Consider the following 12,927-nt stretch of genomic DNA (forward strand, 5'->3'; position numbering starts at 1 on the left):
AATTTTTTTCAGTGAATATAGACAATTTTTGGAGAGTAAACGCTTAGTATGTTTTACTAAGCGGTTATTTTAGTGTATTTCAAGTTATCGCAAAAAAATTAAAAAAAATTACAAACTACAACATGTTCAACTAAATTTGATATTTTTTATGTTTTTCTTGATTTTTCCTGTTTATTAAAGTTTAGTTTCATATTTTCCCCCAACTTATTGATTTAGGTGTTCTATCTAGTTTTGTCTTTGATTAGATTAGATTCAACTTTATTGTCATTACAATGCAACGGAATGCAGTTTAGGTCTAACCAGCAGTGCAATAGCAGCAAGTGCAGGATACAGGTATAAGTTATAAAGTGCAGTTATAGAAAAACTATAGTGATATTTACAGATGGATGTACTATCAACATTATATTAAGGTTGGATTAGCTATTAACAGATTTAAAATATATGAATATATGTGCAGGGTGCTATTAATAATCAGTAGTGTGCAGATGCATAAGCATGATTACAAGTGTATATGTCACAATATATGAATATATGTGCAGGTTGCTATTAATAATCAGTGGTGTGCAGATACTTAAGCATGATTACAAGTGTATATGTCACAATATATGAATATATGTGCAGGTTGCTATTAATAATCAGTAGTGTGCAGATGCATAAGCATGATTACAAGTGTACATGTCACAATATATGAATATATGTGCAGGTTGCTATTAATAATCAGTGGTGTGCAGATGCATAAGCATGATTACAAGTGTATATGTCACAATATATGAATATATGTGCAGGTTGCTATTAATAATCAGTAGTGTGCAGATAAGCATGATTACAAGTGTACATGTCACAATATATGAATATATGTGCAGGTTGCTATTAATAATCAGTACTGTGCAGATAAGCATGATTACAAGTGTATATGTCACAATATATGAATATATGTGCAGGTTGCTATTAATAATCAGTAGTGTGCAGATGCATAAGCATGATTACAAGTGTACATGTCACAATATATGAATATATGTGCAGGTTGCTATTAATAATCAGTAGTGTGCAGATAAGCATGATTGCAAGTGTATATGTCCAGTCGGTGTGTACATAATTACAGATGTCCATATGCAGTGGGTATATACAGTTTAAATAGGTAAATCAGTGCAATGTGGTGCAGTGGATATGTGCAAATTTGTGGAATAATCTGTTGTATAAACACAAATATAAGATTGTAAATCTTACAGAAAATATTGATTTAAAAGAGAGTTATGTGTGGGGTGTACTAATAGATGTACTGGGTATGGGATAGAAAAAATAGCAATAATAATATATTTATACAAAAAAAAAAAACTTATTGGACCAAATGTTGATTTCCTGATTTGAAAGTTAAATTATTGAGTAAAGCCTGTGTAAACATTTCTGAAATATGTTTTTTCTTATTAAACACTGAGTGTATGCAACAAAAAAGCAGTGATGGGGTATAAGAGTGGTCCAGACCCACCTCTTGAAAGTATGACTTAAAGAGGGTAAGCTTGACTGGCTGTAGTTCTGTAGTTCGCTTCATTTGGTTCGGACCAAGGCCAATAAATTATACATTGTTGCACCTTCTGCCGTCTTTGGTTCCTTCTCACACCACACTGCTGGCTTTGGTCCAAACCAGATAAAAAGAACCAAAATGCAGTCATCTGACAAAATCCACATCACTCATTGGCCAGATGTTGTTGAACATATTTCCTATACTGCTTTTCGATTGGTCAGAATTCACGTGAGGGAAAATGCCAGTGAACTCCCGCAAGTAAACAAAACCGGCAGACACAAAATGTCGCTTTTTACTATGGAGGGACGACTGCGCTATCTGATTGAATCCCTGCTTTAGACAAACTATACATTTCAAGATTAAAGCGCCGCCCCAGCTGAAAGACAATATATATTGTAATATGAATATAATTTAAAGGTGGTTTATTCTGTATTTGAAAAGAGTTTATCGTTTTAGCTCTATTGCGATTACTTCCCTGCTGAAAAATCCAGCTTAAACCAGCCTAGGCTGGTTGGCTGGTTTTAGCTGGTCGACCAGGCTGGTTTAAGTGGGGTTTTGGCCACTTCCAGGCTGGTTTCCAGCCATTTCCAGCCTGGTCTTAGCTGGTCAGGCTGGGAGATGATCAGCTAAAACCAGCTTGACCAGCCTAGCCAAGCTGGGAGTCCAGCCAAAACCAGCTATATCCAGCTTAAACCAGGCTGGTCAAGCTGGCTTTAGTTGGATTTGGCTGGTCATTTTCCAGCCTGACCAGCTAAGACCAGGCTGGAAATGGCTGGAAACCAGCTTGGAAATGGCCAAAACCCCTCTAAAACCAGCCTGGTCGACCAGCTAAAACCAGCCAACCAGCCTAGGCTGGTTTAAGCTGGATTTTTCTGCAGGGTTTGCAGGGGAGTACACCTGCATGAAATATAAGAAACATATTTCACGCAAGATGATGTCAACTGAACCAAATACAAATGAAATAAACCATGCTTAATGGTTTATGAGGAATCTAGTAGTACTGAGGTACAGATATTCAAAACTAATAATGTCTAGACTTTGTTGTATAAATAATTAAATGCAATTAATATTTTTTATAGCTTCTAACTTTATACTTTCTTGGTTTAAAATTTACTTGAAGTCTTATACAGTCATGTGTTTCAAAAACACATTGAAAATTTGTCACTCTACTGATAAACCCTGGTATGACTCAAAAAATCACGTTCTGAACTGTTGTGGCTGGTTATTATAGTCCCAACTCCTGCAATGTGACTATCGCAGTTTCACATATTGCGATATTAATGCTGAGACGATATATTGTGCAATCTTATACTATAGAATATTGTAATGATTTGCTAGTTTCATGTGGCAGCTCTGTGAAAATACACAATTGTTTTTTCAATACCTTTAAAAACTCCAACAAATATTTGAATAGTAGAATCCATGCAGTCTCTGAATTAATCGCTCATAAAAATGTGCAATCATAATAGACAGAAAAAAAAAAACGTCAACTTCTCATTATCAGCACAACAATCCAACAAATGTAGATTAAAATGTCACTGCTGGATTCTTACGCTTGACGGTCAGACTCCAGTGGGCCGCGGTGTTTCCTCTTCTGTTGGCAGCAGTGCAGCCATACTGTCCCGTGTCAGTTATGTGAGCATTGTCCAGACACAGAACATGCAGGCCGGCCTCCTGTCGAGTGCTGACATCTGATCTCTGTCTGAGAGGAGCTCCATCTTTCAGCCAGCTCACTGCAGGCACTGGAGACCCGGACACTGAGGGCACACAATCAGAGCACTCATTTAACAACATCTGCACAAGCTGACGCAACCTTTCTGGTGGCCACTTTTATGTTAAGAAATAAATAAAAAATAAGTCTAAAATGCTTATCAATTTAATACTAATTGGCTATCTTGATATCATACTGACATCTAACATTGGTGTCAAAAAAACATCAAAAATGTATTACAGGACAGTCCTGTAGTCATTTTTAAGGACCAAGCTCAGGAACGGCCCTTTTGGAATTGCTCAGTTTATTATTCATTCATTAATTTTCTTTTCAGCTCAGTCCCTTTTTTTAATCTAGGGTTGCCACAGCGGAATGAACCGCTAACTTATCCAGCATATGTTTTACGCAGCGGATGCCCTTCCAGCTGCAACCCATAACTGGGAAACAGTTTATTATTATATTATTATCATATATTACAATGATCAAATCAGCTCTGTGAGCCAACTTCATATCTAAATAATATTTACTTCATACCTATATAATATTTTTCCTCCATATCCCATAACACACAGCGCATTGGCCTACGGCAGCTTGACTGGTCCAAAAGGCGCGGTACTTTTTGCGGTTGGGTCTGTTTTAGTTCGATCATATTCTTACCACAAACGAACCGCACCAAGACGGAAAACGAACTCTAGTGCGATTCAACCGAACTAAATAAGGCAGGTGTGAAAGCACCCTATAGTTTCGGGAAACTAACGCTAAGCTTAACGCTACAACTTAAGAATGATGTAGCCTGAAGAAGGTTTTGAGGAACGAAGCTCTGATTGTTGTATTAACGGTTGATTCATCACATCATCAAATATTACATAGGTGACTATTTTCAAACATTAATATTTTCAGGTGTTAATCTGGCCAATGACTAAAAAAATGAAAAAAAAATCTGTGACTGTTTATAGTTAATTAACTCTGTACAGTAAGGCTATGTTGGCTATCATTAGTTAATTTAACCAAAGTCAATGTAATAACAAGAACAACAAAAATTATTTATTAATCTTAAGTGATGCTTATTGCATAGTTGATAACTCATTCATTCATTCATTTTCTTGTCGGCTTAGTCCCTTTATTAATCCAGGGTCGCCACAGCGGAATGAACCGCCAACTTATCCAGCTAGTTTTTATGCAGCGGATGCTCTTCCAGCCGCAACCCATCTCTGGGAAACATCCACACACACATTCACACACACACACTCATACACTATGGACAATTTAGCCTACCCAATTCACCTGTACCACATGTCTTTGGATTGTGGAGGAGCACCTGGAGGAAACCCACGCGAAGGCAGGGAGAACATGCAAACTCCACACAGAAATGCCAACTGAGCCGAGGTTCGAACCAGCGACCCAGCGACCTTCTTGCTGTGAGGCGACAGCACTACCTACCGCGCAACTGCCTCACTTAGTTGATAACTAATTAAATCAAATGTCATCATCATTTAATTGAACAGAGTTAACTAATAAAATTCAGTTGTGTTTCTCTTAATTTTACTATATGAATACATATAATACGGCTATTTCTTTTTATTTCAAATTCATCACTAACTAATGTTTACTAACAAACCTTTTATGGTACACGGTTTCCGCTACATTCTAAACACTCAACTCACTCTTCAACTCACCTTGGCATTTGAAAGTGACCTTTTCACCCTGCAGGACCTCTTGGCTCTGGGGCTGCGAGTCAAAACTGGGTGGAGTTTCTAGCACATCCATTCTGGTTTCTTTGGTTTGTTGGCGAGTGCTGGATTCTATCTGTGATGATTGTGGCATCTGTCCCGGAGCTCTGAACATACCCAAAACTCTCTTTGTGCCATGCGTCTCATTCTTAACACTGTTTTGACTTCTTAGATTGACTAAGTTTGAAGTATTTTGGCCAGTTGCTGATCTTCCATCTGTGGACCTGCTGATAGGTTGTGAGTGAAGTGATGATGTTACTATTGTTGTTTCTCCTCTGTTCATGGATGGGACAGTGGGAACAGTAGTAGTGGACAGCGGTGTGGGTGTTTCTGTGATTATGGTTTCGATGGATGTGCTGGAAGTTTTCTGTTCGTTGGCAAGAGTGTTGGAAGTGTCTTTGAGCATGAATGACTTGGAGGGATTGTGAGATGGTTTGGCCATGCTATGGAAAGAAAATACTAAATATTAACTTGAAGAGTCATTGAGGAAAATCATAAACCAACTCATCATGGCTAATTTTATAAAGACGCATATTCATATCATTGAGGATCACACAAGAGTATAAGATATTCATAGACTTGTGCTAATTTAGTCAGAGCAGGGGCGGGCAAAGTCCTGGAGGGCCGGTGTCCTACACAGTTTAGCTCCAACGCTAATCAAACACACCTGCTTATAGATTTCTTGTGATCTTGAAGACACTGATTAGCATGTTCAGGTGTGTTTAATTAGTGTTGGAGCTAAACTGTGCAAGACACCGGCCCTCCAGGACCACCCCTGAATTAGAGTATATGACGTTTTATTCATTAAAAGTTTAGCTAGATCTTAATAATAAATATGCTTAGATTTTAAAATAAAAACTTGCATGCTCTGTTTATGAAATATAGTGGGAAATAATCTTTACTTACATGACTGTCTCGGTGTCTCCATCTGCAACAGAGCAGCAGAATTAACCATATTTCAAACTGTGAAATTTTTGCCCAAACATGACAATATTAAGACATTCCTAAAGCCATTGTTGTTATAATTAGTATCCTGACGTTGTGAGACACACACTATTCTTATGTAATTTTTTAACTCCCAAAAAAAATGAATGAATTGTTAAATTTCAAGCTCTTCACAAAAGAGAATAACGGGTTTTTCAGAATTGACCAGTTTGCACATAGTTCATGATTAAACTATGTGCTTTGTAATAATTATTATTTTGTTGAATTGTATCTACTAATTTTGAATATTTAAGACTTTTTAAATTTAATCCAGTTACTTAAATTATACTGGTTTTAACAAACATAAAGATTGATGAATGAGTCGAAAGGCATCATTTTTACCAGCGTTGCCAGTACAGCACAGAAGCACTATTGCGAGTAGCAAAAACGGTTCATGTTTAGTTCATGTTAATTAATGCATTTACTAACATGAACAAACAATAGACAATACATTTACTACTGTATTTGTTCATGTTAGTTAAGGTTAGTTAATGAAAATACAGTAGTTAATTGTTAGTTCATGTTAACTCATGGTGCATTAACTAATGTTGTTGACTTGAATGTTAATAATGCATTAGTAAATGTTCAATTATGATTAATAAATGCTGTACATGTGTTGTTCATGATTAGTTCATGTTAGTAAATGCATTAACTAATGAACCTTATTGTAAAGTGTTACCGCAGAAACAAGTACACCTCATAAACGTTAAATTGACACCTATTGGATGATAAGTCATGTAAGACAATAAATTATATGTAAGTAAAACTAAGACAATACCGGGATGTGTTTTCCCATCTCAAGGTCGCAACTTCCATCATTACAAACATTGTTCAGCGATTCTGTGTTTCCTGACTCAAGGAATATTCGCAAATAGTGCCACAAACTTGTGTGCTTGGGACTAAACCTCTATAGCTGTAGTTAAAGACAGACCACCTGCTTGTGTTCTATTCTTAGTTATCCCCCTAAGCCCTATTTCTTTCATACATTTAAGCAACCCAGGCTCATTCTGAAAACGTAGTCCAGCGGACGTTTCTGGAGACCGCGAAATACATCCCGGGAGGTACGTATTTGTGTAGTTTTTGTTTTCGCGAATCCGCGAGAGGCCGCTGTGTGCGCTTTTTCGTATCTCGAACGTCTCTCGCGAGTGCCGTTCCTGCCCACGCTGTTCTCGCATCAACCCACCAGAGGCCGCTGTCTGACTGACCGAATGATTGACTGCGCGACAGGCCAATCGGCTGACCCACCCCTCCTCCTTCCATGAACCCAACCAGTTTCATCGATTGACCTGCCCGCCCACTCCCTTCCCTAAACCCGAGCAACAATTTAGAAAAGCCGTCTAGAAAAAGAAAAACCCTCATCTGTTTTTTTTTACCACGTTTTCGGATTTGACCACGTTCTCACCCTGTTATGAACTCGTTCGCTTTATTTTTTGGATTCTGTTTTTGTCTTACCTGGTTTCTGGAACCGCTCTTTCCCGTACTCGAACCCGGGTATTCCTCGGTCTCCAGAAACGTCCGCTGGACTACGTTTTCAGAATTAGCCAGGGTTGCATTTAAAAGTCCACTTTGAAAGATTTTGAAATCGTTTTGCCTTGCTCACATTGTATGTAATTTGCTCTCACACTTATTTTTACTACAGTTTAGTTTAACAATCTTTAGAGACAGTTGTGGTCCCTCTTTAGTGCACTCCAAAAACATTTATGCCATTTTGTGCAGTGTAAATAAAGGAGAATTTTATTATTTACATTACAAGTGAAAATCTGTTATTTCCGAAGATTGGAAAAACAAAAAGTATGCTGTGGTACATGCAGACACATGGTTTTAGTTTGAATTAATCAAAGTAGGCCTATATGTACTGTAGCCTATGTATGTAGTATTTCTGCAGTGTTTTGAATATAATGTCAAAAATGTAAGAGGAATTTTAAAAAAAAACTATTAAATTGTGTATAATTTCATTTTTGTACATTTCTTTGTATGGCCATGTGATTGTATATGTAATTAGGCTACTTGTTAAAGTGTGTGTGTTTTTTAACAATAGTATAAAAATATGTAATTTTCAGAATAAAATATATAAAAGAAAGAAAAAGTCTGGTTTCAACTAAGCATGAAGGAAAAAATAGACATTAAAATATGTTTATTGCTTAATACTTGCATAACTCATATTGGAAAAATGAATACATTTATAAATAAATAAATGAATTAAAAAGAAAAAAGTTTGGGTTAAGTATGGAGGAAGGGAAACCAACATGCTAAATATGCTAAATTATTACTCACAACTCATACAGGATATTAAAAAAAAATCTAGTTTTATTATTAACAAAATATAAATACAAAAACAACTGTTGCGGATTTTATCTAAAGAAGTTGTTACTCAACTCCTTAGAGGAGTCTCATTATTCAAGATTTGCATTTTAACTAAAGTGGTTGCAAATATGGATTTCAATGCTATCTCGCGCCAATGTCTAACTTTTTAATTTAGTGGCTAATTCACTAAACTGACAAAACCTAAAATAGTTATGTTACATGTCAGGTCAGGCAGGGATATCAGAGAGAGTTTGGGAAACACTTGTCATTGTATTGCAAATTTCATAAACTATAGACCTTTTTCATGGCTGCTGCATGGTGGGCGCCATAGCGATCAGCATCTTCCGGTAGAATGCTAAAAACTTCCGTTTACAGCGTGTACAATTGGTAATTTGCGCTCCGAAAATGCGTTTCAATGACGTTTTTATTAGATAACAGAGTGCTTTTGTGACACACAACTTAGAAATATGTCTGTTAAAACCGTTATAATCTGTCACATGTGGGTCAAGCGCGTCAGAAATACGAGAAAAACGTTCTCCTAGTTCACGTGTCTGCCGTCAGAAATACAGTTAGCTCAGCGGCTCTTTAACACACACAAGCACACACAGAGAGAAAGAGAGAGAGAGAGAGAGAGAGAGAGCAAACCAGAGTACTGGCATGAAACTTAACTGGTATGAAAGTCGTGCAATTTACAAAAATGACCAATAAAAGTCTGTTATTGATCCTCTGCTGGCTGATTTGCTGTTCATTCTAATAGCGAGCCGTTTGTGTTTTATTTCGTGTGTTGTTTTTACAACGGTTTGTGTTTTTCTGTCATTTCGAAATGACACTCGCCTATATTTTCACTTTGTCACAGTTATTAAATCAGTGTGTCAGTGGCACAGTACAGGCTACGTGTGTGTGTCAAACATTTTGGTGAACTACATTAGTTTGGGCTGGTTATATATTTGAAATAAAGAGAAACTGTTGACTTTAGCGATGACGAGGCTTCATTTAAACTGCAGAAGATGCCGTCTGACAACGAGGGGAAAACGCCTCACAGCAGCTGTTTTCCATCCTATTAGATCGCATTTCTTTAAATGATCAGTCCAGGAGATGGCGCTGATGGACAACAGTATTAGTTCAAAGAGGATAAAAGCAGGTAAAATAGATTAAAACTAGCGTTTCAAAGCTGTCCAAATGTGACTGTTTACATGCATCAGCTGCCGACCGGAAGTTCTTCGCATTCTCCTTGCGCATACACGCAAAGCATCATGGGTCATTTTGCGTTCCAAGAAAAAGGTCTATACATTGTACTGTGGCAGTTCAACTTTGAGTTATGTTGTTGTGTGGGAAACGCATCCCTGGTCTATAGTCCATAAGTTCATCTTTCTCTGTTACCTTGCATAATGAGTTCAGCGGCTGCAGAGGCTTTTCCAGCACTGTTGGCCACCAGACAGGTGTACATGCCAGCATCCTCAGAGAACACATTGCGGATCTCCAGGAAATGCATTCCTGACCTCTCAAACATGTTATAGTGATCTGATTGCTGGATCATCTCTTCTCCCTGAAAGATTAAAAAAATAAATAAATATGGATATGCTTACTAGATCTGACTCAAATAGCTAATAACATCTTACCTTGTACCACTGCACCAGTGGCTGGGGTCGTCCTGTGATCTTGGCCGAAAATTTGCCAGTTTGTCCCACTTTGAGATACAGGCGAGAAGGTTTAGCCACAAACTTTGGGGGGCTTTCACCCCAGATACTGGCTCTGTTTTCTACTGCGGGAGCTCCCATAGATCTGCTGATGACAAAAGAGGACGACGTAACACCACTGAATCCTACAGCACTCTATATATTAATAACAGCAGCACTTGCAAAGAAAAATAATTAATAGCAAGTCAAAGAGTTAGTTCACCCAAAAATGGAAATGAGCTAATTAAATAAATAACTTGCTCTCATATCGTTCCAAACACATAACATTTACATTTACATTTAGTCATTTAGCAGACGCTTTTATCCAAAGCGACTTACAAATGAGGACAAGGAAGCAATTTACACAACGGTCCCACTTTATATTAAGTGTCCCTAACTACTATGTACTTACATCAAAAAATAAATACAATGTACTAACTGAGTTTATAATGTATTTGAGAACACTTGTGGTGCTTTTGAGTTGGGATAGAGGTTGGGTTATGGATAGGTTTGGTGGCATGGGTAGGTTTAAGGGTAGGTTAAGGTGTAAGGGATGGTCAACAGTGTATTTACAAATGTAATTACAAAAGTTAATTACTGATGTAATTACATACATGTATTTAATCAAGCATAAGTACATGGTAAATACATTTATTTACACAATGAGTACATTGTAACAAACTATTAATTACTATGTAAGTACATATTAGTTAAGGCCACTTAATATAAAGTGGGACCTACACAACTATAAGAGCAACAATGAATAAGTGCTGTAGGCAAGTTTCAGGTCTGTAAAGTCTAAGAAGACTTTTTGAGTACAGTTATTGGTATATCCAGAGAGGTAATTGCAGATTAGGAAGGGAAGTGGAGACTAAATAGTTGAGTTTTTAGTCGTTTCTTGAAAACAGCGAGTGACTCTGCCGTTCTGATGCAGTTAGGGAGTTCATTCCACCAACTGGGCAGATTGAGCGTGAGCGTTCGGGACAGTGATTTCTTCCCTCTTTGGGATGGAACCACGAGGCGACGTTCATTCACAGAACGCAAGTTTCTGGAGGGCACATACATCTGCAGAAGTGAGAGCAGATACGAAGGAGACAATTGTAGGCAAACATCAGAGCTTTGAATTTGATGCGAGCAGCAACTGGCAGCCAGTGCAAACGGATGAGCAGCGGAGTGACATGTGCTCTTTTAGGTTCATTAAAGACCACTCGTGCTGCTGCGTTCTGGAGCAGCTGAAGAGGCTTGACAGAGTTAGCTGGAAGCCCGGCTAGTAGAGAGTTGCAGTAATCATAAGACATTTGTTTATCTTCAGAACCCTTCAGCTTAGTCGGATTAGTGCCGGATGTATCGCGTCACTACAGCAGGATCAACCCAAATTGATATATTTTTATGGATGCACCCAAATTTTCAGCCTCTGAAAATTATCAGCCAAAGTTGGCATTTTCAATTCTCAGCCAAAATATCAGCTGAAAATAACTCTAAAAGAGTTGATTCCTCAACTCTCAATGGATCTAGAACAGACTCCAAGAGAGGAATCATCTTTTTTCAAGCCTCCTGAATGAAGCAGTTGGATGCTACAGATATACTGCTCATTCTCGAGCATGATGAACACAGAAGGTATCCGATTTAAAATATGCGTTCTCAATTTTGTGACCACTAGAGCTCTGTAAGCTATTATAAATGGTGCAGCAGGATGTAGTTTGCTTTCACTTTCAAACTGCTATGAAGCACACCATTTTGCATTTTGGTTTTAAAGATGATCTGCCAACAGACCAGATGCAAAAAGTGCTGCATGACACTATGAAATCTGTTTATTTTAAAGGCTTGAGCCATGCAATGACCAGTAATGTGCGTTTATATAACACATTTATCATGCATGGACATACACTTAAAGCACTTCTTAATCATGAGGGTGATCTCTCTACATCACCCCCAGTGTGCAGCATCCACATGCATGATGCGATGCCATATGACAAAGGCGCCAGTGCACTAACCACACACCAGATATTGGTGGAGAAGAGAGACAGTCATAGAGCCAATTCAGTGGAAGGGGATGATTGGAAAGCCATGATTGGTAAGGGCCAATCGAGGTATTTTGAAGTGTACTTTTTTTTGCCACTCGCAATAGTGCGACTGTGCTGTTGTGGCAACGCTGGTAAAAATGATGCCTTTCGACTCGTTCACCAATCTTTGTGTTTAATAAAACCAGTATAATTCAAGTAACTGGATTAAATTTTAAAAGTCTTATATATTCAAAATTACTAGATATAATTCAACAAAATAATAATTATTACAAAGCACTTTATGTTTTGGTTCACAACTTTCCTTTTGGCACATCCCTATATAGTTTAGATTAAATCAGAGAGCTCTCTGATCCTCCAAAGACTTAAGACAAGTTGTGCTTATGACAATAAATCATATTATCCATTGTCCATAGTAAATGTGCACCTTGACAACCTGACAAGGAAGAGAAAATATTGGCAAAGTCATATTGACAGTTTAGACTGTTTTTTATTTGGTACGCGAAAGCATATTGGGAGCTTCGCATGATTGTTTTTGCACCACTGAAGTGACATGGAGAGTTTTGCCAAAATGTTTGGCTTGTTTTCTAAACTTTGAACTTGTCTAGACAATGGAGGATAAGGGAGCTCTCAGATGCCATCTAAAATAAGTCAAGGAATCAGGGTATTTGGAACAACATTAGGGTTAGAGTAACTTATAATATAATTTCAGTTTTTAGGAGAACTAACCTTAAAAAATAACCTACTATAAGCTTAAAAATAATATCACATTGTGTACTTCATATTTTTGTGATGTTTTGAACGTTATGCATCTTACCCTGTTCTGTTTGTGGAAGGAAGACTGTATTTTTTTCCTGTGTTTCCTGTATAGAAATGGACAAGGGTTATTAATGAAGCACCAAACAGAAAGTATACTCTCATCTACATCCCCTCCTTCACAGACCTGACTTGAGCTGCAATTATCTGCCGCTAGTTGTAA

At 37.6% G+C, this 12,927-nt stretch overlaps 1 protein-coding gene across 12 annotated transcripts in view; it reads right to left on the reverse strand.

Annotated features, from left to right (window-relative positions):
• Positions 1 to 12,927, reverse strand: part of mylka (myosin, light chain kinase a) — a 125,630-nt gene that overhangs the window by 74,863 nt on the left and 37,840 nt on the right. For 6 of the 12 annotated variants that reach the window (XM_087267340.1, XM_087267339.1, XM_087267347.1 and 3 more), the window contains 6 exons: positions 12,766 to 12,811; positions 9,871 to 10,033; positions 9,632 to 9,797; positions 5,870 to 5,891; positions 4,910 to 5,406; positions 3,076 to 3,279 (listed from right to left, as the gene is read on the reverse strand). In XM_087267340.1, the coding sequence (XP_087123466.1) occupies positions 3,076 to 3,279; positions 4,910 to 5,406; positions 5,870 to 5,891; positions 9,632 to 9,797; positions 9,871 to 10,033; positions 12,766 to 12,811 (1,098 nt within the window). Of the gene's footprint in view, positions 1 to 3,075; positions 3,280 to 4,909; positions 5,407 to 5,869; positions 5,892 to 9,631; positions 9,798 to 9,870; positions 10,037 to 12,765; positions 12,812 to 12,927 lie in introns of all 12 variants that reach the window. The other 6 variants (XM_087267338.1, XM_087267337.1, XM_087267344.1 and 3 more) reach the window with 1 other exon arrangement.

The sequence above is a fragment of the Danio rerio genome, chromosome 9, assembly GCF_052040795.2.
Source record: "Danio rerio strain M-AB ecotype USA chromosome 9, GRCz13ab, whole genome shotgun sequence".
In the NCBI taxonomy this organism is placed as follows: domain Eukaryota; kingdom Metazoa; phylum Chordata; class Actinopteri; order Cypriniformes; family Danionidae; genus Danio; species Danio rerio.